The 25,475-nt window shown below is 47.1% G+C and overlaps 1 protein-coding gene across 6 annotated transcripts in view; it reads left to right on the top strand.

Moving 5' to 3' along the window:
- sema6cb (semaphorin 6Cb) overlaps window positions 1-25,475 on the top strand; it is a 143,207-nt gene that overhangs the window by 111,944 nt on the left and 5,788 nt on the right. For 4 of the 6 annotated variants that reach the window (XM_086037567.1, XM_086037565.1, XM_086037568.1 and 1 more), the window contains 17 exons: window positions 2,594-2,831; window positions 6,771-6,885; window positions 7,675-7,732; window positions 9,044-9,100; window positions 9,185-9,286; window positions 9,438-9,528; window positions 10,439-10,561; window positions 10,639-10,727; window positions 11,343-11,560; window positions 11,657-11,788; window positions 11,991-12,146; window positions 13,631-13,807; window positions 15,104-15,241; window positions 16,615-16,692; window positions 18,729-18,787; window positions 19,435-19,485; window positions 21,552-21,692. In XM_086037567.1, coding sequence (XP_085893693.1) covers window positions 2,660-2,831; window positions 6,771-6,885; window positions 7,675-7,732; window positions 9,044-9,100; window positions 9,185-9,286; window positions 9,438-9,528; window positions 10,439-10,561; window positions 10,639-10,727; window positions 11,343-11,560; window positions 11,657-11,788; window positions 11,991-12,146; window positions 13,631-13,807; window positions 15,104-15,241; window positions 16,615-16,692; window positions 18,729-18,787; window positions 19,435-19,485; window positions 21,552-21,692 — 1,957 coding nt within the window. In that variant the 5' untranslated portion in view covers window positions 2,594-2,659. Of the gene's footprint in view, window positions 1-2,582; window positions 2,832-6,770; window positions 6,886-7,674; window positions 7,733-9,043; window positions 9,101-9,184; window positions 9,287-9,437; window positions 9,529-10,438; window positions 10,562-10,638; window positions 10,728-11,342; window positions 11,561-11,656; window positions 11,789-11,990; window positions 12,147-13,630; window positions 13,808-15,103; window positions 15,242-16,614; window positions 16,693-18,728; window positions 18,788-19,434; window positions 19,486-21,551; window positions 21,693-25,475 lie in introns of all 6 variants that reach the window. The other 2 variants (XM_086037566.1, XM_086037569.1) reach the window with 2 other exon arrangements.

The raw sequence follows: 25,475 nt of genomic DNA, 5'->3' as shown, positions 1-25,475 counted from the left end.
CACCCTGGTCTGGTCTGGTCACCAGCCAATTGCAGGGCGCGCATAGAAAAACAAGCATTGACGCTTCGATTTACATTTGTGGGCAATGTGAGCCCGTATCTCAGTGAGCAGCGAAGGTTTGCTGGTGTTAGCGGACGTAGACGATCTTATTTCTCCGTCAGGGTTCGTTCAAGGCTGCAAAGATGGTTGCCAGACATTCGCAAACAATTTGAATGGTCTCAAATTCGGCGTCAAATTTTGAACACGTTCAAGAAAAAACGCTTGTCACCGCAAACATCCGAGGAATGTCTTTGCAACTTTTAACGAACCCTGACGAAAAAACAACATTCGCGCCGTGGACGAACACCCGGCCATAGGCAATCCCGCAATGAAGGCTCATTTAACGTATGGCTCCACAATAAAAGTTAGTAGAACACGCACATAACTATGGTTCCGATCCCAGGAAGCACAAACAACAACGTGATGAATGATGATGAATAACAGGAAATGAGCTCCAAGCAAACGCTGCTGGGATGCCCACCATGACGGGCGCCACAACGCGTGGCGTGTGCGGCCGCCCGCACATATTGCTTAAGCTTCCACTGACTTTTAGGCTGACATGCTAACAACCAGGTTGCCCCAAAAAATGAAACAAATATCTTGTTTCGTGCTGCCTAATTGGACAAGTGGGAGACGGGTAGGTGAGGGTTGTCGCAAGATGACAAGAGGGGGGCGGCGGGGGCCGGACCGCCGACCCTGCTGACCGTCAGTGCCACTCAGGCGGCTCTCACGGGAACGTCGCTTAACCTCAAGCTGGCGCGAGTGACAGTTGCTCCCGTCTCCGAGCGGGCCGCCTCCATCGATCTCGCGCCGGCCCGATGTCCCCGAAGCGTCAACGGCGTGCGGGACCTCGCCGGGATTGACGTCTGAGGAGAGGCCCGACGACAGCCGGGGAAGACGCCGGCTGACCGCGCTCCACCCGGCTCCGTTGGGAGCTCTGCAAAAGCCCAATTTCCTTCCGGGAAGATCAATAAAACATCTACCTAATGTAGCCGTAACATTCATTAGGGAGAGGCTTGTGACAACGAGACTTCCTTAAGCAGACGTTAACGATGTGCCTCTTAATGAAATGAGGGATTTGCTATTGGGGCTTGCGCAGGGTTGGGGTGGTTTCACGTTGTCCGCCTCGCGATCCAGAGGTGCCGCGTTGCAATCTCAGCATGCAACAAGCACCGGAGAAAAGGCTTGTGATTATGCAAAAAAAAAAGCTTTAAATGCGCGGCATTAATAGGCTGTCTTCACGTTCTTGGTTCCTTGTATCCGTGTCAGTTAGCGCAAGTTGACTGTGTCTCTTTGCTCGTGTCTGCGAGCTGCGCTCTGTTGTCTGTTTTGGGCCCGAAGACGACAAAGCAGAATGAATCCAACAAAAGAATGTCTCTTGTGCTCTGGAGCTGATGCAACATTTTTGTCTTGTGGGCAGCGAACGTCGTCAGCGGCGCGTTGCAGAGCGAGCCCGTGAGTCCATGTCAGCGCGAGATCAACACTTGTGACAACGGGACAATCTCAAAGACTTTTTGATTGTCTTTGAGTCCTGGCGTCCTTACAACTAGTTGACAACATCGCGCATGAAAACGCCCGCACAACGTCTGCAGCAGTTCCAACTAATGATCCGGTCGTTCCGGGCCAGCCGAAATGTTATTGCGATTCCCCCCCCCACCCCCCAAATATTATGATTTAATATGCGGTTACATTTAACAAGGTCCTCTTCCCTTTTTTTTTTTTTTTTTTTGAACAAAGCAGTACAAAACTCCATCATTATTGCAATAAACAGTATCAGATGTATTCTAAATAAAGGTTTTGGTCCAAGCTTAAAGGGGAAGTCAGCCCCAAATTCCATCTCAGGGGCGGCCATTTTGCCACTTGCCGTTGACCGAAAATGACATCACAGTTGCTCAGGGTTGACGTCACCTGTTTTCTGAAGCTAGGCCGTGATTGGCCGTTACCTGAGCAACCGTGATGTCATTTTCAGTAGACAGCAAGTGACAAAATGGCCGCCCCTTGAGATGGATAAAATCATTTAAGCTAAATCAAAGTGAAATGAAGCATGAATTAAACTAAAAGACCATTTATTGTTAGTCTTTTAAGCGTTCGCGAGGAAAACTTGACAAAATTCTGTCAAACAAGTGCAGCCGCAAATAAGGAAATCATTCATCCGATGACTATAATGCAAACTAATCGCTTGCACTTTTCATTTTTCATCAAGCGATGATATGGAAATGTGGAGTGCTTGTTAAGTGAGTTGAGTTCACTGCCACCATCCAGCCTTCAGATATCCATTTTTTTTCTTGCAAGTCAAAGCAAAAAAAAATCTGGGTACCTCAAAGTAGCACTGTATTACGTTAACTGTTGCATATTTATTGCAGCAGGTCGGCCGGCCAGCTGATGTTGAGCCCGCACGTTGTGATTACGCAACGGCTTTGATGTCATTAACGGCGCCCAAATAGTGTTCCAGAGCACCGGGGACTGGTCGCCAGCCAATTGCAGCTCATAAATACATAATGCACATTTGATGATTATTTATGTATTTTTTTTGAATTTTTGGTCTTTTTGTCAGGTTGGCGGTGAGCGGCGGTGGGCGGCGGTCATGTGTTCCTGCTGAGTCGTCACTTTGGGGGCCACCATGAGGCGGACGCCGCCTCCACTCCACTCGCCCAGTTCGCCCCCCTCGCCCCTCCCCTTCCTGCTATTGCCACTGCTGCTGTTGGGCAACGCCACCTCCTTGCCGCCGCCCACCGGTGGCGCCGCCCCCTTCCCCCAGGACCTGGAGCCCATCAGCGTGATCGGACGAGACTGTGAGTACAGCACCCGCTCGCCGGTTGCCGGGAAAACGCCCACCGATTGGTTTATGATTGGCTATAGCTAGCCGCATAGCACTTTGTTTCTAGTAAAACGTGCTTTGGTCTGTCTCATTTGAAGCTCCTTCAACATAATTCCTGAGCACCGAGATGCCATAAGGTGGTGCCCGAAGCAATACTTTTATATTAGACGGGGCTTTGGCCTGAGCACAAAAGCAGCCTTTGGTCCATCAAGGGGGCGTCGGCTTATGATGTTTGGTCACAAACGTAAATGTGTGATGTGCACAACAGCAACATTGACCCGGCCACAACACAACACAACGGAATGAAATCGAACACGCTCACATTTGGCTTGTTATCCTGTCAGTTCATTAAAAGACACGCACACACACTGGTGACCTTTTATAACCTCCAGTCATAAATAAACATTGACTAATAATAAAACCCGATTCTGATGTGTGTGCGCGCATGGTGGGAGCAGCGACTAATGATGATGATTTCGGCTCCTATTGCATTCAAGACTATCGTAAGTTGTCAAGTTTTCCATTTGGCTCTGACAGTGTGAAAGCCACAAGAGCATCGCAGCCAAACGTAAACAAAAACCGCGGCTGACCTCCGTGACCCTCTGAGCTCCACGCTGCCATTTGTGTCAACCTCGCTTGCTTTAGCTTTGAAACATTAAATATGCTGCTGACTTCAAATGATACTTTTCGGTTCCATTTTGGCCAAGTGAAACCCATGAAAAGTTGACTGGATTGGATTTTCTGAAAGATTACGAAATGTATTTTTAGACTGGGGAGGAATTGAACTGTGATACAGTAGACCACCACGTATTTGTAGTTTGGCGTTTATGAATACAGTACACCTACTGGCAGAATTTTTTTTTTGGGGGGGGGGGGGTCTGTCCCCACATTGTTGTATGCTGGAACTTTTCACTATTTGTGGTCAGGCTCGGTCCCGGTCCCCATCTGTCACTTATATCGGGGGTCCACCGTGTTCGTAGTTCTGGAAAGAGGCCATGAATGGATCACTGCACTCTAATGGCGCAAACGATTGATGCCGCATTTTCAATGGTTAAAACAATAAATAAAAGGAATGGATATTTTGTACCTCCGATTCAAAGAATTCCAAATTAAAAATATCCAGCACAGGAAACGTGGCGACTAATTAATACTTTTGCAAAGTTCGGCAATTGTCACAATAAAATTCCCAAATTTTAAGAGATGCTTTACATATTTACCTCTTCATTGCACATTTCTTGACCGATTCAATCAGAATCATCTTTAGAGGCCAAGGATGTAAAAACCCACGAGAAATTTGCCTCGGGTAGCATGAGCTACGCTAGTGTTGCAGTAACATGCGAGTACGACAAACCAAGACGTGACACACAGTAGAGAGAGTCAACGTAACGTAAGGGTAATTAGTGCTTGTAGTGCCGACCAATGATAAACAACGATGCAGGGGGGTCATTGAGCAAAGCCAAAGTGACCGGCAGTGTGGCAATCGCAATCAATGACAGCCGTGCAGCTGATGCAGATAATCGTCGCAGCATTTAAAGTGACCCGTAGCGCAGTAATTGTGATGGCTATTGTCTCACATTCACCGTTTCAACAATTCAATTAATTCCCCAGCAATTCAGTGCGGGGTCAGCTCTTCAACACCCGTCGGCCATTTAGAAAAAGAAAAAGGAAAAAATGCATTCATGCATTATTTGAGTGTATATTTAATATTGATCTGTCACGGTTACGCCGAAAGGAGGAAAAGGAAGATGTTGAACATGCGTGACAGTCCTTCAAGACCTTTGGTCACCGGACGGCGCGAGGAAGTGACGGCACCTAATGGATGGGCGGCAGATGTCGTCGCGAGCGCTCTAATGGATCTCGGTGGAGGCGAGGGCCGGCCATTAGCGGAAGTAGCCGTGTCTGCGCTAATAGAGGCGGCCGGCGTAATGAGAGCCATTTGTCAGACGAGGGTCCGGCAGGTGACGCCGTTACACCGGCTCCCCCCCGATACGGACTCCATAAAAGTGCTCACCGAGTCACTTAGGAGGCGGAGAGGCAACCGCTCAGTAGATTTGTCTACTTGGAGGGAAAAGAATTGAAGCGGAACTCCAGTTGAATGAAGAACTATCAAAATGGATATATGAAGGCGATGAATCGATTATATTGAGCAATTTCAGGCAACTCATCGGGGCTTTTTTTTTCTTGTTGTAGTTGACGGGCACGGCTTCCGCTAAAAAAAAATGGCTGCCAACAGAGACAAGCTAGTTTACAAAACGAGAGTCCGCGTCGCCAACTTAAAGTCAACGGAACTCACCCGCTGTAGGTGAAAATCTGCAATTATGGAGAAGCAATTAAAAAAATTCAAATGGGGAACCAATAAAAAAAAAAAAGATTTTTTTTTTCATAGATTTACAAATACATTTACTTCTTCAAAGACACGGAAACTAACATGCGTTTTAAAGTATTCCGCAGCGCTTGCTTCAAGCTGTTTGTCGCCCTCTGTTGACGTTTACGCTTAAAGTGGCACACGAGACAAAACATTTGAGCGGCAAAATGTTCAATCAAACCATGTCATTAATTTGGGAAATCTGTTAGTTTAATGCGAACATTCTGCGAACTGCCGTTGACGGGCTAACAGAAGTGAGCCGACATGCTTTCTATCCGAAATTCCGAAAATGTACGAAAGCCAAGCTCATTTTCATCGCGGGCCACGTCGTAGTTGTGGTTTTCCTCGTTTTATTTTCAGGCCATGTTGCGCAGCCCTTCAAATAAACTCCTGGGATGTCCTGACGTCAGGAAAACGATTGGACTGTAGTCTGAGCTGCTCCAATGAGAAGAGAATTCCCCAAAAGCGGTCATGATGACTTTTGTGTTTCCTCAATTGTGCTCTTTGTGGTCATGCAAATGCAGAAGTAAAGTTGCGCTTCTCGTGTTTGATCCGTCCGTGCGGCTTCGCAGGTTCAGCGAAAGGACTCGGGAGGGATTAAAATCCGGACTGAAAAGCAGCGAGGGGAAGGCCGGGTGGGTGAAGGTCCACCCGCCGCTTGGAATGACTTCAATCCGTCGGCGCTCGATTCCAGACGAGCATTTGAACTGAATTCCAGCTGGGGGAATCATTTGTGTTCATTCAATTGTGTTCCTTTTATGGAGCCGCTCAGCTGCGATGGGAACTTTTGGCACTTGAGGCTCTTCCTCTTCCTGCCTTAAACACACGCAGGAAATGTGTCCGCAACTTCCAGGACGCGTCCGTCCGCTCGATGCTAAAAATTGTACGCGACATCCCAAAGGTGCCGCACTGGGAATAAGTCAAATATTTGTTGCCTTCCTCCGCCTTGTTTGTTCATTTTCTCTTGTTAATAAACGTGCTTGTAAGAATCAAAACAATCTTCATCTTTGTCCTGTTCTTCATCTCCTTGGGGGTTTTTTTTTCTGTCTTTTTCCACTTCTTCTTTTCATCTTTTTCTTTGTCCTCTTGGTCTTCTGTCACACTTTGTCGTTTTCCTTCTCTTCACTCTTATTCATTCTCTTCCGTCTTATTCTACATCTTTGTTTGCTTCCTTGTCTTCATCTTCTTCATCTTTGTCTTTGCCCCCATTCTCACATTCATCTTTTTTTCTTTTTCATCTTCCTCCTCTTAATTGTTCTCCAACTATTTACTTTCTGGTCATTGTCTGTTTCTTCTTAGTCTTCTTCCAAAGTCGGTCTTTATCTTCATCTTCTTCTTTGTCTTCCTTCTTTTTTCTCTGTCTGCAGAACAGAATTTGTTTGTTTTTTTCGCTTTTTAATTATGAGCTAGTCCATGACCTGTTTTTTTCATCCATTCCCCAAAATTCAAATCTTCCCCCTCTTGGGTGTCGTCGTCTTGAACTCTGCTTCTTCATCAATTTTCTTTTTTCATATTTGTTTGTTTTTGTGTGTCCCGCCCTCCCCACAGCTTCCTACTTGTTCCCCAGTTTCCAAGGCTTGACGGAGGACAATGACACGGAGCGTCTGGGTCTGGACTTCCAGAGGATGTTGCGGATCAACCACATGCTCTACGTCGCCGCACGGTCAGTCCGCCCTTGGGGAAAATCACCAGCTTACCTCGAGTAATGGGCAAAGTGTCTTGTTCATCTGCCGCTGGTTGGATCAGATTCCCGCCCGCCGCCAATTGTTCCCAGGTGTTGGCTCACGTTCCCGAATATCCCCGTTTGTTCCTGATGGCCCGTTAAGAGACTTGCTTGCCCAACATGTTTCGATACAGTGAACCCGTGTCCCTTCGCCAACTGGCTTATTTGTGATTTTTCCTGCGGAATCGAGCTACCCGTCACTGGATGAGCAACTCGCCTATTCGCGGCTATTTTTGTACTCTCTTGGAATTGCAAAACAACACTCATATCATTTCAAACCTTTAAAGTAAGTGGCTTACAGATGATTGATGCATGGAAAGAGCGAAGACACCGGCGTGTATGTTGTCGTGTCGACAACACAACATTTCATGACAGCTTTCCTATTAGCCATTTTATTACATTTTAGGGCTTAGCCATACATGACCAGGCTCGTAACTGACGTTACTCAATTCCATTTTCCCCATTCGAGTGAGACAAAACGACATCAGCACTGCGTTGTTGAACAAAGCACGATCACACCAGAGGTCGTCATGATATACAGTGAAACATCACGACCTCATGTCATATTGCTCTCGTACACCTGCCCTACAATCGTTACGGGTTAGCTAACAACAAAACATTCGTCTTAGTTTAGGAAGTACAGTTAATAGTCAAGTAGAAAGACATGTCGAGGAATAAAGTATCTTGATTTGGTGCCAGGCTAACAGTTAGCATCTCCTTCCTTTCCAGGGATCACGTTTTTGCCATCAATCTGGCGGCGTCCTCGGAGCAAATCCGCCCGCAGCAGGTAAGTGCGTCGGCCGCGCGTCATCACGTGATCCGGCCGCCCTCGTTTTCTCGTTATTCCGCCACGGGAGCGTTCAAGTGTTTTCCAATCACGGATCCAATCGGCTCGGCTTCCCGCGCCGGCCGGGAAGCCGGCCTCATTTGTCAAACATGATTGGTCTTAAATAAAACGCGGCCAGCGGCCCGCCGCCGCTGCCGCGGCCACCTCTTTGTATTGAGATGAGCGGCCAAGATGGATGCCGCCGCCGATTAGTCCGCCCGGTCGCCCACGCACGCACGCATGCCTAACATTAGCCAGAGCTAATCCATCTCCTGAAGCTCCCATGTGAAACATTGATGTGGTGTGTTGGCTTGGGCTTGTGTGGGTGTGTCGTTTGTGGAGTTTTTTGTGTTGTGCCTTGGCTTGTGGTGTGTGTTGTTTTGGGGTATTGGATTAGGTGGTGTATTGCTGGGTTGTGATGCGATTGTGGTGTCTTGTGTTGTTTCGTGCTTTTGTGTTTATGTTAAAGTGTGGTTGCGTTGTGTTGTCCTGTCTCGTTTTGCGGCGTGGTGGTTGTTTTGTGCTGCCTTTGCCGGCGTTGTGTGTTGTTTGCTCGTCACTCGCTGCCACTCGTCAGTCCAATTAAAAATAGTCTTGGAGCAAGCACAGTTAATGATCTCCTTGCTGTGGCATAATTCCAACGTCGTGGATCAGCCGGTCATCATCGTTCCGGTCATCCTTGCCGCTTTTGTCTTCTTCTGTCTCAAACACTTAGTAGCTTAGCTTCATCTTCTCTTCTTAGCTCGACTTCCTCTTGTAATAATTTCAGTTTGGTGTCTTTGTTTTTTCCTCTTAGCCTCCTCTTAGCTTAGCTTCATCTTCTCTTCTTAGCTCGAGTTCCTCTTGTAATAATTTCAGTTTGGTGTCTTTGTTTTTTCCTCTTAGCCTCCTCTTAGCTTAGCTTCATCTTCTCTTCTTAGCTCGGCTTCCTCTTGTAATAATTTCAGTTTGGCGTATTTGTTTCTTCCTCTTAGCCTCCTATTAGCTTAGCTTCATCTGCCCTCTTTAGCTTTGCTGCTTCTTCGAATCTCCCAAGGTTCATGTTTTCATGACTCCTTTTCAACTTAGTCTTCTTCTCGTCTTACCTTAGCCTCTTCTCAACATCTTTTTAGCTTAACTTCACCTTCGCTTATTATATTAGCTGCTTCTTAGCATTTCAGTAGCCTTGTATCTTCTCCTTTCCTTAACTTTTTCTTAGTGTAGCTCCATCTTAGCTTGGCTTTTTCTCATCTTAGCTTCTTCGCGTTCCTTAAGTTTGGTTTGTTTTCCCAGAAGCTCACGTGGAAGACGAAGGATGTGGACAAGTGCATGGTGCGAGGGAAGAATAGTGTAAGTACCCCATGTGCGCATGCGGGCGCCCTTGCTCACATGCGCTGACGCTGTTTTGTTTTTTTTCATTCCTTTTGGCGCCAGGACGAATGTTACAATTACATCAAAGTTTTGGTGCCGCGCAATGATGAGACCCTGTTTGCGTGCGGTACAAACGCCTTCAACCCCACGTGCCGCAACTACAAGGTACCACCGCGTCATTAAATGTCAATGAGACTAATCGTATTATATAACGGAAACATTGAACTGTTAGAAATGCTGTATGCATCCTATATGTCCCCTTTAAAAGAGCAATGGAATGTAAATGTGTGATTATAGAGTCATGTTGTGTCATCAGATGTCAACTTTGGAGCAGGACGGCGAGGAGATGGTCGGTCAGGCTCGCTGTCCCTTTGAGTCGCATCAGTCCAACGTTGGGCTTTTTGCAGGTATGCTTTATTGGCAAGCAAACCCGTCTGGCGGTTAGCATGTCCCTGACAGTCACCCGAATGAGGACGGATGCAATTGAAAATGGATGTTATTGTATCACATCAGTCGGCTGTCTGTTATTATTAATAATGAATCATATTCATTCTTTGAAAACACTGATCATGTTAAATGGTGTTGACGTTTTTGCTTTTTCAATGTCTCATTCATTTTGGTCTCTCTGAGGCACCGTAGTGCGCACGCTTCAAAATGCATGCGCTTCGAATTGAGGTCTTTGCATTCTATTAGTTCCCCACTAGATGGCAGGTGCATTTTACACACTGTACCTTTAATGGTCTATCCCAATAATTATCTGTAATCATCAACAATGATTTGACAGGTGAGGAAGCATCAATATTTATCTTCAGCGGTGTGATCTCTGCAAGTGTTTACATTTTTAAAGGATCACTTTGCCAACTTTGCTAGGTTATCGCTATGTCCCACCAGTGGTGGGCTATTTCCTGAACAGGCCTGCGGGCTAATCACGGCCACACTGGTGACCGTTGGTCTTCCGTAATCCACTAATCCTCCTTTTACAGGAGATTAGCACTGAGCCCTGCCACAAATATCGAAAAAAAATGGGAGTATTTGACTCCTCCCCTGAAACTGCAATGTATCTCTCAGGCAAGGTATGTCACTTCAACATAGTTCCTTGGCAGAGCTTTGGCACCATCATGTGGCTTCTTACTGTGTTTAGTAGAGCACAAAAATGGCAAATGGATGACTTTTTCTGCAAACCACTTGCATACGGCAGGTTTCCGAAAAACATACGCCGCTCTGAATTTGCAAATAGTGAATCACGAACATGTGGCGGGACACTGACTGTATTGATCTAAATACGAACGTTCTGTTCTGTTTTGTCTCGTCCGGCAGGAGGTGACTTCTACTCGGCAACCATGACGGACTTCTTGGCGAGCGACGCGGTGATCTACCGCAGCCTGGGCGAGAGTCGCCCCGTACTACGGACTGTCAAGTACGATTCGAAATGGCTGCGAGGTGAGCACACGCTGCCGCCGTTGCTCTTTTTGCCGCCACGGTCAACGCAGTCATGCACGGCCTTTCCTCGACACCAGAGCCTCACTTCCTGCACGCCATCGAGTACGGCAACTTTGTGTACTTCTTCTTCAGCGAGATCGCTGTGGAGTACACGTCGCTGGGCAAGGTGAGACCCTTGGCGAAATTGTGTCGTTGCCGTTGTCGAGCACAAGAACACATCCAGCAATTCCGCCCAGCAATCGTGCGCGGTTCGGAAGCTAATGATGTTATCTCGCTAAACGGCAGTAGACGTAATGATGAATCGATTGTGTTATTCACCACAGCATTTAATCACAGAGTCACCAAAATAGACTTGTCCATTAGTGTAGCTGTGTGGCTCATTATATGGCCAAATATGCACTTTACCGAACACGGTTCATCAGAAGCTAATGCCGCTAACAGTGTGAGCTCATTTGTTTACCTTTTGGCTTTGACACGATAGCGCTTCAAAGCGATTCTTTTGCCCTGCAAGTTTCTCCAGCCCAGCTGATATTGTCATTGGTAGGGAAGCCTGCCGTTAGGGAGGGATTATGCAAATGAGCTGCACAGTGAGATCATAGTGGTGCAATAATGAGTCCCTCGCGTTCCAGAAATTGTCGGCCAACAAAAAGATTGACTTGGTTGTTTAATTTCACACTCAAGGCAGGCACACCAGATGCAAAACGATTTGTATACAGGACATTTGAAAGTCTTTTATTTGTATTAATTTTTTTTTAACTTAACGCTGTCCGGCGCCCCCTAGGTTGTTTTCTCCAGAGTGGCGCGCGTGTGCAAGAACGACAACGGCGGTTCTCCCCGGGTTCTGGAGCGCTACTGGACGTCCTTCCTGAAGGCTCGCCTCAACTGCTCCGTGCCCGGCGACTCCTTCTTCTACTTCGACGTGCTGCAGTCGCTCACTAACGTGCTGCAGATCAACCGCCGGCCCGCCGTGCTCGGCGTCTTCACCACGCAGGCCAACAGGTCGGTACGGCCCGGGGTGTATTCGCCCGTTCTCTTGCCAAAAGTCCACTTGGGTAGATTCCAGCTCACCCGTGACCCTCAATTGTCCGTCTGCAGCATTACCGGCTCGGCCGTGTGCGCCTTCTACATGGACGACATCGAGAAGGCCTTCGGCGGGAAGTTCAAGGAGCAGAAGAACAGCGAGGCGGCCTGGACGCCCGTCCCTGACGAGCAGGTGCCCAAACCAAGGTGATGCTACTTCTTAGTTTGGCTTTTTCTTTCATCCCTAGCTTTTTCTTAGCTTAGCGTTTTTTCGTCTTAGCTTACTCGCACGTTAAGGTAACATTAGTTGTCTTGGTTTCTTTTCACCTTAACTTCCTCTTATTACTCATTTCTTCGCTTAGCTTCTCCTTTGCTTAGCTTCCCGTGACCGCGCTCTTTTGTTGCGCAGGCCCGGCTGCTGCGCCGGCGAAGGCTCGGCTGCTGACCTGACGTCGTCCACCGCCTTCCCCGACGACATGCTGACCTTCATCAAGTCGTACCCGCTCATGGATGAGGCCGTGCCCTCCGCCAATAACAGGCCACTTTTCACCAGGACCACCAGCAGGTGTGTTTCGTGGGCGAGGAACCATCAGAATGATTGACATGTTTACAGGGGAGAAGGACCCAGCCATAATCTGAAGGGGCAATTAAAAATAACGGCCGTTTGTACCTGTAAATGTCATAGGAAGTAAGAAGTTGAAAATTGAAGATATTTTAACAAGCGAATTTCTAAAATGCAACTTTACCCTCCTAATAGGCATTATTTTTCTGGGAAATAGTCAATTATTTCTCTCAAAAGTAGTACTGCTTTTGAAAAAAAAAGTTACGACGAGACAAAAGTTATCGCCTGAGAATAGTTTTAGACAACGCATAGTCAATAAAAAGAATTGTAACCTTACGAAAACGAAGTCAGATTTTTCTAAGACAGTCGCATATTCCCGTGTATTAAAGTCATTTGAAGGAAGAGTCATTTTAACTGCAACTTTATTCTCATGTGGCCCTTTTTCCTGGAAAGAAGAAGAAAGAAGAAAAAAATCGGACTTAAAAAAAAAAGTTTTTGTTTTTTTTGAACGAATAAATGCACTTTTAGTTCTTTATAAAAAAAAATCACTATTCCTTTAATATGCCTTTTGTTGTTCTTTTTAATACTTTATTCATGCAGAGATGTCAAATTTGTGAGATAAGTCACAATCATATCAGCACTTTTAATTAGCACGAAGCTAAAGTGGCGTGTAGGTGTCCGGGGACCCCAATTTGAGAACCACTGCCACAAAATAACCTCCAGCTGAAATGTTATGCCGCAGTCCGCGCAGGTCGCCCCGGTGCATTCCGGATAAACACAGCAGCCGCTGCGGGGCGAGCGATGGCCTGACAGTTGTGAAAGCTTCTCGAAAAGCAAGCCGAGACCATTAAAAGGCTCAAGGTGCCCTCCCTTCATCCTCACACTTGCGCCGCTCCATGAGAACTGGCACCGTGCAGAAGCTTATATTCAGAAGAGACGATCAAGCGGGATCGATGTCGACTCCTGCAGGCGAGGGATGGACGGATTAACAGGTGAAGGTGAACCGGGCCGCGCTGCTGAGGCGGGAAGATCAGCTGATTGATTCCTTCAAATTAGCGTGGGAATAATCACAAGAACGAGTTAACGAGAAGAGTCCCAACAAAGGAATGATCCCCAGAACAAGACTAATCTAAAGAAACGGAACGACCCCAAGAACGATCCTTACACCGACACTAGACAGGTCACGAGAGCAATCCTCGAAACTTCGACAATCCCAAGCACAATTTCAAGACCAACCTCAAATAGAATGATCCCAACAACCCAAACGGTTGGACATATGTCCAAGAGGAATGGCAAGAACGGTACCAAGAACAGGACCGATCCCAAAAAGGAGCACAGGAGCAACGGCAAAGCCGAGACAGAGCATTTCCCAAGAACGATTCAAAGGAGAGCAAACGCAAGAATAATTCCAAGAAGATGACGCAGTGGATAGGTGACCCAGTAGTCGTGTTGGTCATGCTGCTTTTTGTTTGTTTGCTTTGTCCCAGGTTCAAGTTGACTCGGATCGCGGTGGACACGTCCGCGGGTCCCAACAGGAACTTCACGGTGATCTTCTTGGGTTCTGAGGACGGCCGAGTTCTGAAAGTTGTCACCGGCACGGACGGGACCAACCAGACGCTCAGCACCACTGTGCTGGAGGACATCAACGTCTACAACCGCAACAAGTAACAAGCTCACGCTCACATTAGCTGGCCTCATTTCTTTGCTCCTCTCTTCAAATTGCTTCTTTTCCACGTTGCTTTTTCGTAGCTTGGCTTCATCATACCTTTTCCTAGATCCTCGATTCTTCTTCTTATGTGGGCTTTTTCAGCGAAAATCGTCAAGTCTGATCCAGGCATCATCTTAACCTCCCCTTAACTTGAGTTCTTTTGGGATTAGGTTCTTTGGAACTTTTTTTTCCCCCTTAATTTAGCTTCTTCTAATCTTATCTTTTTTTCTTTCTACTTCTTCTCATTGGGCTTTTCTTAGCTTTTATTCTTTTGACCTTTTTCTTATTTAGCTTCTTCACGTGACTTAACTTAATGATGCTCATTACCTCATTTTCTACTGAGATGAGGCTCTGCTTATCTTGGCGTCATACTACCTTGCTTTGCTTTTTTGTTAGCTTCTGTTTACTTTTCTTAAAGTAAAGGTGAAGTCAACCCAAACAGATTTTTTTTCAAGAATATGTTCCCAGCAGGCCCGCGAGTTGAAACAAGGCATTCTGATAAATGTTGTGTTTGTGGAATAAGAGTTAATCCATCCCTTTTGAGCCATCTCAGGGGGCGGCCATTTTGTCACTTCTGTCGACTGAAAATGACATCACAACTACCCAGGGCTCAGGTCACGACCAATCACGGCTCACCTCTTCTGAAGCCGAGTCATGATTGGTCGTTATCTGAGTCCTGAGCAGCATTCTCAGTCGACGGAAGTGACGAAATGGACAAAAACGACTGCGTTTTGCTGCTTAACTCATATTTCATATGAATCATATTGCCTTGTTTCAACCAGTGGTCCTGCATAGACATATTCTTGAAAAAAATGTTTGGGTTGACTTTGACTTTAAGGTCGCTTCTTCTTTGCCTTTTCTTACATTGACTTATTCAGTATTTCTCCTCCTCCTTCATTTTACTTTTGTTTCGATGTGCTTTCGCTTCTTTTCGTCTTAGCGGCTCCTTAGCTTAACATTTTCTTTCCTACTTTTACTTACTTGAGTTACCTCATTTTTTTTTCTTCAACATCATAACTGAAGAGATATACTGTTGTTCTATTTTTTCCTTTTTGTCATCACTAACTTTTTTCTTGCATTCGCTTGCGTGTGCGCGCATGTCTGTCTGTGTGTGTGTGTGTTTTTTTGTTGTTTTTCGCCGCTCCCTCCATTATATGTAATGCTTTGCATCAGCACACCCCGGCAGCCGTTTGTTTTCTGACGACGGCGCGTGAAAGTTTGCTAGACTTGTACTTGCGATGTCATCTTCCAGGTGCAGCGTGAGGGGGGAGGAGCGTCGCGTCTTGGGTATGGAGCTTGACCGGGACCACCACGCCCTCTTCGTGGCCTTCTCGGGTTGCGTCATCCGCGTGCCGCTCAGCCGCTGCGACGACTACAGCGACTGCAAGACGTGAGTGGCATCCCACTCAGAAGCGGGAAAAGAGTCCTTAATGGAAGAGAGCCAAGAACAGCAGTGATGTGGACTAAAAGGGATTGCATTCTTGACGCCGGTCAACAGCGATGCATCGCTGCGAAACCTTTTGCGAGCACTCAAGTCAAGCACCACTCCTTTTGTTGACTGTTTTAAAGTCTGATAAGGAAGCAGTTCAATGCCCTCAGATGTTTACGCTTGCTTCCATGTTCTCAGCATCACTTTCTATTTTTGGGGAGGAATGTTCAAGTCGGTCACCCCCTCCGAGCGCCCCCCCCCCCACCCTTTTTACCCTCACCCCCAAGTGTGTAAGCGAGAGGAAGGATTGCTCCTCCTTCCGGGAATTGATGAAGTCCCATCGCATGCAAACGTCTCGGCAGCACTCACACTTTGGCTGCCAGATTGGATCCAGCTGATTGACCAGGAGCCAGTGTTGGGGGGTGATAAATGCGCGGGGGGGGGGGGGGAGTAAGGGGCTGTTTTTGGATGGGATTTGGGGCAGGGTATAGTGCATGGAGGCGAGTCCTACTTAAGCTCTGCAAGCTGGCCGGAGAGCTGAGACACGCGTCATTTACTCCTCAAATGTCCGTTGAGAATGCCAGATCGACACTCGTATGACTCAGCCTTGCGCGTACCATATACGGGTAAATCAACACATAGTAATTCGTACATGCGCTCGTACATTCCAGTCCCACCTGTGATGGGTGCAAATCTGCGATATAGAGACCCTACACAAACTTTTTGGATGTCAAGTTGTGCCTCTCCCATGCGCTTTAAACACATTTCAAGTCAATAAAACACATATGCATTGATTTGGACACACTTTGCAAAGTATTCCATATCGTGACTGTTCTTGCTGTCAAAAAATGAAAGTATAACATCATCAAACCGCATCATTTCATTTTGTTAGCTTAATGCTGACACCATGTGAAGCGCCATATACGGGCTAGTGGGAATTAGCAAATATCTTACGGGAACTGCTACTGTACGCATACGTCAAAACTCGTAGGCATATATTAGCTCAGCTCTGTGGGAATGACTGCTATTACTGGAGTTTAATTGGGGACCTTCTCTGCCTTTTCTTCTTGCTCTTAATATCTGCTGCATCTCTTCTGGAAGACCTCAGCGCTGCCTGGCAAGTTGTAGCACAATGTAGTAATGCACTAAAGGTGTGCAACTCTAAAGTCAGACTTGCCTGTTGTTAAAAAAAGGAAAAAGAGAGAAACGGTCACTTGAAAATGTACATGATATAGCGGAGCCACAAATGATGAAGCATGCTACGGGGGGGGGGACACCTTACACACTAATGTGTAAAAAAGAATGTTCTTCTGGTCATCTGTCTTGCCTTGCAGACGCTGCCTGGCCTCTCGGGACCCGTACTGCGTGTGGCTGAAGGCTGGAAAGTGTGCCGCCGTCACGCCCGGGTTCAAGTGAGTCTTGACGATGCGTTGACAGCGTTATGATGTCACAGTGACATCATCAAAAGGCGCAAGACGTGATTAGCGGGTAAAGGCGCGACGAGTTGATTGACAGTCGAGGACCGGCTGTGTTTGCTGCCCATCAAGCTGCGAGCGACTGACTTTTCCACTCGGCGCCGCGGGCTTCATTTCCTGGAAGGCCCCTTTAGTGATGGAAAGAGACGACATTCCGGCCCAACGTTCCCGAGCGGCTCGCTGAGGTTCTTGATTTACGAGCCGACGACCAATGAGCGAGCAGTTAGGAGAGTGCCAGAAGCAGGCCAGAGCGTCCGCTCCACATTCCGCAATCCAGAGCAAAGACGCAGACAATGAAAACAAAGGAGGTGAAATGTCGGGGACGTCGGAAAATCGGCAACGGAGACGACGTGAATGTGATCAGGACATCTGCTTTGGATCTTCTTCTTTGCGCTTGTGAAGATCCAACAAAATGACTGGGAAGATCTTCAAAGACAGAGCAGGCGCTGGTCACATTGACTGCGGTAGTAAGAAATGACACAGGTGGCATGACATCATGTGACAGCACGTGCTACGCATGGTGACATGCATTGCATCATGTGCTGTCAACATGTGATACACACACAGGTAACAACATGTGATACACCGTACATACGGTGGCATGCATACTGTACCGATCTATATCACGTATACATACATAAATCTGATTGGCTACTTTTGTTTGACGCGTCATGCCACTCGGGGAACTTTCGTTCCCACGCGCGTGACATAGCTGACATGATGCGATGTGGCGTCATGTGCCCGAGGGGCTCGTCTGGCACAGGTGACGTCGCGAAATACGGTGCAACATGTGACACCGGTGACATCATGTGGCTCGGATAACGGCGTGTGCAATATGTGAAATAGGTGACATGCCTCAAGTGACGTCACATCTGGTGACACCGGTGACGAGATACACATTGTGACACAGCTAGCATGATTTGACATTGTGGCGTGTGGCATAAATGGCATCGTGGGACACAGGCGTCATAGTGTAGGTGACAGACACCACGTGACTTGGGGAACAGCGCCAGTCGGTCGGAGTCGGTGTCCTGAGAAGAGGCGCTCATGGTTACCACGCAAGCTTGGCGACATCTACTCTTTTATTTCACCTCTTCGACTTTTTCTTATTGTGACAAAGATGTCACACCAAGGCTGGAAACTCAACTTCTTTATTTTTTTCAGGGGGGCGGGGGCAGGGGATGGGTATTATATTTCAAGTTGAGAGTGTGACGAAAACTCTTCTCTTTTTCTTTGTGGTGTTCTGCACACGCTGTTCTCCTTCACAGTACATAACCAGAAAAAAAAGTTTTGTCCAGAAACTTTTTACCTTCCAGCAGCACAAGTCGCAGCAGGAAGTCTCAAAAAGCCCAAAAAAAAAAAAAAATGACAGCGCGTTCTGGTGTCGTGCCTTTGTCTTCATTGCCTGTCTCAGCAGGCAAACATCATCATCATCATCATCATCATCATCGTTGTTGTGTGGAGGAGAAAGGAAAAATCCAATTTTACCCGTCACCTTTAAGACGAAAGACTAAGCATGAGACGGGATGTGCTGTGATGTCATCACAGCACACCTTACATCACTTATGTCACTATGTGACAAGTTTATGTTAGGACATGGAATCAAGAACGGTGGCGAATGACCTGATTTCATGTGGTCAGAAGTCATGACGCAAGTGATGTGATGCCAAAGAGGCGGCATCATATACACAGGTGACATCACATCACATCATGTGACGTGGGTGACCAGACATCACCGACATGACTTTGAGCATCGAGAGAAGCTCTGCATAAAAAAAAAAAAAAGTGACGCAGGAGACATCATACGACATGAGTGGCACCGTGTGACATAATGCGTAATGCGAAGTAGGTGACGTCTGACATGGGCAGCATTATGTGACATCGTATGACAACGGTAACATGTGACATAGGTGGCATCGTACGGCGTGATGTGTTTTTAGTTGCTGACGCACATGTTTTGTGTGTCCACTCAGAGGCGCCTTTGAGCAGGACGTGGAGAACGCCGCTCCTCTCCATCCTAACGCCTGTCACGGTGAGTCCACCGACTTGTCTTCTCACGACGTAAACAAAGGCCGGTCGAATGCACCGCCGGCAGGATCGGCGCTCGGCTAGCTACTTAGCACGTACTCGTCTACCGCTGTGGACTGCGCGGATGTTGATCTCCTCATTGAATCCTGGAGTTTGTCTTTTTAATTTGCTTGAAGCTGACAGACAATCAGTTTGTCGTCAGCCGGCCGTGAAGAACGTTCCAGACGAGATGCTTATTATTCCGGCCAGCGCTCGTACACTGTAACAAACGTTTAACAATACCGGCGTCTTCTGGCAGCCGAAAGGAAAAACAAACGTCAGTCATGTCGGGTTTGAGACGTAACCCACCCCCCTCACCGACGCACGAAATTAGCATGAAGCATTAGCATGCTCCAGTCGTGTCGGGAGCATGCTAAACAATTGTTCCCGGCCCCTCCTGTGATCCACTCGAGGAAAGTGCTTTTAATCTTCCCGCTTGAGTGGCGTTTCTGGGATGCCGTTTTTATCGCCCGTTTGCATGACGCCGCCGACGACAACAACAACAACAAAGGCGACAACAAAGATATCTCATTGGAGATGAATCGCAGTCGAGAGCGGGACTCCTCGACGGGAAAACTAATTCCAACTGTTTTGTCTGTTTGCTATCTTCAGATGTCCTGGCGACCACTCGCAAGCACAACACGCCTCTGGACTCGGCTTACGGTCAGTTCACACATCCCCTTGCGTCATGTCCACAAATGACCACTGGCTCCCCCGCACTCGGAACGCCGCCCGGAAGCTTCCGGAATCTTTCATTCGGGCCGCTCGGTGACAGCTTAAACATGGCGGCCATTGTCCTTAATGGCATTTATCCCCGGGGACCGCCATCCCTGTCATGTCTCATTTGGCTCACCGGCGCCCGCGGCGTGCTGGGAATGAAGTATCGGGACGCGGCCGAGCTGGCCGGCGCTCCGATACGACCCAGGGGGCCCTGAAGGGAAAAATGGTGAACGTTTGTCACAGCCTGTCTTGGCAGACGCAGAGCCACAATGAGGGCATCCATTTTGTATCTCTTGACTGAGCGCCAACAATGGCCGCTAACACCACCGACCGTTAATGTCACTGACCTCTATAACGCGACTGACTTACTGAGCACTAGCGTGGCTAACTGCTAACAAGACTGACTGACCACTAACATGACTGATCAGTAACGTGACTGATTGAGCGCTTACACGCCAAACAACTAACCGCTATTAGAACTGACCGACCAACCGACCGACCGAGCGTTAACACGACTGATCGCCAACACAAGTGAATGGCCACTAACACGACTTGACTGCTAACGCCTAACTGCTAATTTGACCGACCGAATGCTAACATGACTGATCAGTAACACAACCGACCAGTGGCACAACTGACTGCCAACAAAACTGACCACCGACGCAAGTGATTAAGCACAAACACAACTGGCTGACTGACCGCAAATACAACCCAGGCTGTGTTTGGACTCACTCCATGCCCGCTATACGGTTATAGGGCCCTACAAAGCGAGTTTACCGTTTTGTAGTGCAGCTCCCTATGTGTAGTCACTTTGTCGTGCTCTCAATGTGTATTGTAAGGAAATATTACCCAGCAGACTTCCATAGCTTCACTTCTTGGGGGCGGAGTTAGCGCTACGCTGGCGGCTTTGATGCCGCAGCGCAGTGTTTGATACCCGCCGTATGCACTCTGACGCTCGTCGCTCTTTTGTCTGCTGAAAGATTTATCACGCTAACAAAGCTGACGGATCGCACGAGGCTGCCACTCGCCCGAGCCCCGGGCGCCATCTTTCTTCCGCTTCCTGTCATCTCAACAATGGCCGCCCGCAGAGAGAAAGGCGGAAGATAAACACCCACCGGCATATCCAATCAGATAATCCTCCATCTTTTGCGTCGTTGCCATAGAAACAAAAACCTTCACAATAAATCAAAGAAGCACAGATGGTGACGTGGCGGGATGCCGTCATCTGGCACGCCACCAGGAAGATGACAAACGGAGGCTTTTTTTTCCTCCCTTTAAGAGCCATTTAGTACGCTGCTAACAGGAGGGTGCTAATGATGCTATCAAGCATGCAGTGTGTCACCAGGACAATATGTCTGCCAATTGATGAGCATTCCACGCGTCATAGCTTAAGTTCCTTTCAGATAGAAAATGGACATCGAATGCGACCGACCGCCAGCATAAGTGCTATTAACATGACTAACGCAATTGAGCGCTAACCTGACTCACCGCCAATAAAAGTCATATTAATTCAACCAAGACAATTGTCCGCCAACACAAATAATCATAAACCAGCTGACCGCTAATGTTACTGACCACCAACACAACCGATAGCTAACGCGCCGGACTAAAGCAGCTGGCCGCCAATATAAGTGATAGTTCACACAACCAACGCAACTGATTGATAAACGTCAACACAACTGACCTCTAACATGACTAACGCATCCGACTAGTGTCCCGACTGACCACTAATGCACGTGCGCTACGTTGACTAAACATTCGACACGTTGTAGTTTGGCTTCCTGTCAGCTAGCTAATGTGAGCATGCCAACGCCTGTGTCACCATTCAAATTATTGATCATCATGTCAATCATCTGTTATTGATTGATTGACAGACGAGTCTACACGTTTCACAATGAGGCGTGCACTTGAGCGATTTTCCTTCCGAATCAGGAAGTTGATTGACGAGTCACTAATCAATCACTGTGTTGCCCCTCCCCCTCCTCTTCCTCCCTCCGCTGCGACCACAGGGAAGGCCACACCCACAAGCGCCGGCCCATCCAATCATAAGGAGGCAGGTGACCCTGAAAGAGGTCCAGGTCCGGAGGGCCCTCCCTACGAGGGGGAGCAAGGGTCACCTGACTCGGAGCCAATCATTGTGGAGATGGAGGGTAAGGGGGAGGGGCTTGTGTCCACTCTGCACTCTGACCTCTTAGGGGGTTTGCGCTGCTGGGCCCCATACGCCTGACTCACACAACTGACTGCTAACGTGACTGACTAATGCAATTTAATAAGACACCACTAACAGGGCTGACTTGCTCACTTCATCGTCAACGCATCGGACGGACACCACCGCCCACTATCACGACTGACTGCAAACAATGACTGACTAACATAACGGACCGCCAACACAATTGATTGACCCCACTAAATAACAGGACTGACTACTAACACAACTTAACTGACGGCTAACATGACTGACTGACTAGACTAACACATGTCGATCGAAATTGCAGATTGCTGAATTATGATTGAATGTTGCAGAAGTCCCCTAGTAGTGTGCACACCAACATCTAGAGTGAAAACCTCCCTGACATTAGCTTGCTAACCAATGCTAACAGCATAAACAACTAGAACAGCACAAATTGTCCCCTTGGTGGATGGAGGTCATAAAAAGAGCTTTTGGAGGATTTAGCAGTGAGGAAGTAAGGAAGTGTTTTTTCTCACCGCCTTCTTGCTGGTGTGAGCTGTCAGAGCAGCGTAAATCCTAGCTAAGGGCATCAAGAGATGCAACACATATAATGAGAAAAAGAAATAAGACGACAAAGAAGAAGACATCACACACAAGTTGGACTACAAACCGAAAGGCAAGCATTAGCCTTCCAATACAATCATACAGTATATTAGCATTGGCAGCGTTGGATTGCCAGACGTTTTGAGCCCCCACTTAACTATAAGCCTTCATAGTGTTAGCATCCATGTTATTAGCATTGACGTTAACTAGCATTGATGTTACAAATGTCAACATGAATAGCATTGTTGGTATTAGTGACGTCTTTTTATTAGCATTGACACTCTTGTCAGTAGCGTTGACGCCATTAGCATCCATAATATGATCGAAGTTTTGCTTGTTAGCATTAACATGGTTAGCGTTGGTCTTATTAGAGTTGATAGTATTACCATTAGCAAAATTAGTAATGGTGTTATTAGCATCCATGTGATTAGATTTTTAAGCTTTAGCATTAGCACCGATGTTATGAGCTTTCACTGTCTGAGCATTGACAAAATGGGGCTATTAGCATCCTTGTCATTAGCATGGACGCTATTGGCATCCCATTATAATGGACCATGTTATTACTGTTGTCTTTGTGCTGACATTACTAGCATCGGTGTTATTACTCTTGATGTTAAACCATTGGTGGTATTAGCAAATGACGCTATTAACACTGACGTTATTAGTGTTGATTTAGCATTGATGGTATTAGCATTCACTTTACTAACATGGGCAGTATTGGGATCCGTCCATGTTATTAGCATCCATTGTGATTTTCATATCAAGTCAGTGTTATTGATAGGGATATTTGCACTTATGAAAACCATGGCAACCGACTATCCTGAGAAATGTTAGTGTATTCCAGAGGCTAAAAGTCCTGAAGAGAAGTTGGAAATTTACTCCCAGCAGATGGCCTCTGACAAACAAATACTTGAAGAATATTTCATCGTATTGATAAATATTTATAAGTTTAGCGGGTCACAACGTGGCCTGTACAGAAGCGCTGACTCCGGTCTTTAATATGCAAATGTCCATATGGACCAGAAGCTCATTAAATATGAAAAACTTGACCAATCATCAGTGACTGAGCCAGGTCACGTCGCCAAAACCACACGGAATATTCGAAGTGGTTGAAAATGAGAGGATGGAGGTTTTTCACGAGCCGGCGTGCTTTGACTTTGAGCAGCACTGCAGCTGATTGGATGCCTGTGGCTCACGTGATCATGATGCGTATTCACAAAAAAGATCTGCTGACCGGACGGAAATATACAAACGTGTTTTGCTTGAATATATCAACATACATTGTTGCATAAATACATGAACGTACACGCACACACACACACTACACGCTTGAGGTTTTTAACGTCATTTTTATTCTATTTGATGACAGCGACTGACTGGGCCCACAGTGATTTCACCCGCCTGCTCGCGCCAGCCCTCTCCCACCTTCTGTTCTGTGGCCTTCCCTGCCTGGCCCGCCTGCTTCCTCATAGCACCTAATCCAAATCCCCCACCGAAATTTACCCCACCACGAGCCCCCAACATCCCTCCCACCCCCGGCCATCCACCTTAAAGGGGAAGTCAAGCCAAACATATTTTTTTTCAAGACTATGCTCCATACAGGCCCACTAGTTACTAGAAACATGACATTGCGTTTGCCGAATATGAGTTCAGCAACAAAATCCACCCATTTGTAGACATATCAGGGGGGCGGCCATTTTGTCACTTCCGTCGACTGAAAATGACAGATACCGACCAATCGCGGCTAACCTGTTTTCTGAAGCTGAGCCATGATTGGTCGTTACCTGTGAAATCATTTTCTGTCCACACAAGTGACAAAATGGCCGCCCCCTGAGATAGCTGGATTTTGCTGCTTAACTCATATTCAACAAACGCAAAATTCATCACAATGACTTTCAACGAATAAGCGGTTTGGAAGATGACATGACATGACATGACTTTCAACGAGTGGGCCTGCTGGGAACATATTTTTGAAACAAATATCCTTGGCTTGACTTCCCCTTTAAAGCGGCAGTCAACATGTTGAAACCATCCAAAGTGACTTCCCGTGTGTACTGTTGTCTTGAAGTTTGGATGGTGGCGCAAAGGAAACTTCCTGGATGGCGTCCTATTCCCGCTCGAGCCACTGGGAAGTTTGCTCTGGAAGTGCCGTGCTTTGCGGGTGCGCGCATGTGAAGGAGAGCGTGCATGAGTTGCCAGTGCTCTCCGTTGTCAACATGTTACACCTTGTGTTTGACCATGCTGACACAATCTCCCTCATTTGTGGCGAGCTTACACAAACATACTGTCACTGACTCACGTGACTGACAACCGGAACAAGTCAACGCTAACACGGCTAACGCTACTGCCTGCCGACATGACTAATGCAACTGACCGCCATCGCGTGACCACTCGAGCGCGACTGACTGACCAACGCCACTCGCCTATGCAACTGGCCAATGATATGACTCCCAAATGGTGAGCACCAGCCAGTCGGAGCCTAGCATTCACATTTGTCAATGTTGGTTTTCCGTTGACCTTGAGGAACTCCTTTTGTAAAAAAAAATTAATAATAATAGTAATGATAATATCTATATAAATATATTGAAGGAGGTAACGGATTATCTCCCACCTGAACTCCTTTTCTGCGTGCAGAAACTTCTTTTGCCAGGGAACGTTGATGTGGAATGTTTTCTACGAGGAATGGAAAGCTTTGCATTTGGTGTCGTGGTGGCGCGGCGGCGTTGCGCTGCGATTGCATGTGCGCATAAACAAAGCCTGAGGCGGCGCTGCTGTCAGGATGAACAAGTCATTAAGGAACAATTACACGCCCTCTTGAGCTCACACTCACTCCCACTAATTACTCAACTCTTTTGACTTTATTAAAAGAACAGCTCTCGACTAGAACTTTTTTTTTTTTTTCTGGACTTGACTTGACACAACATTCCCGCATCTCAATGTGGAATGTTTTTGACACGCGGGATATGTGAGTTCATTTCCTGACGGGGCGTGTTGGAGTACAGTGCTAACAAGCCGGTGTCAGACTTTGGCTGTTTTTTTGGGGGGGGTTTTTTCAATTCTTTTTGGGGAACCCATCCTTTGTTAATCGCTGAAAATGTAGGCAAAAGCAATTCAAGTATGACATCTGGAGAAATCTTGGTGGCGTTCGGTTCAATCATTC

This window comes from Filicampus tigris, chromosome 8 (assembly GCF_054856515.1).
Source record: "Filicampus tigris isolate MCC_2025a chromosome 8, RoL_Ftig_1.0, whole genome shotgun sequence".
NCBI lineage: Eukaryota > Metazoa > Chordata > Actinopteri > Syngnathiformes > Syngnathidae > Filicampus > Filicampus tigris.
The sequence above is the reverse complement of the archived record's forward strand: the minus strand, read 5'-3'. Positions and strand labels throughout refer to the sequence as shown.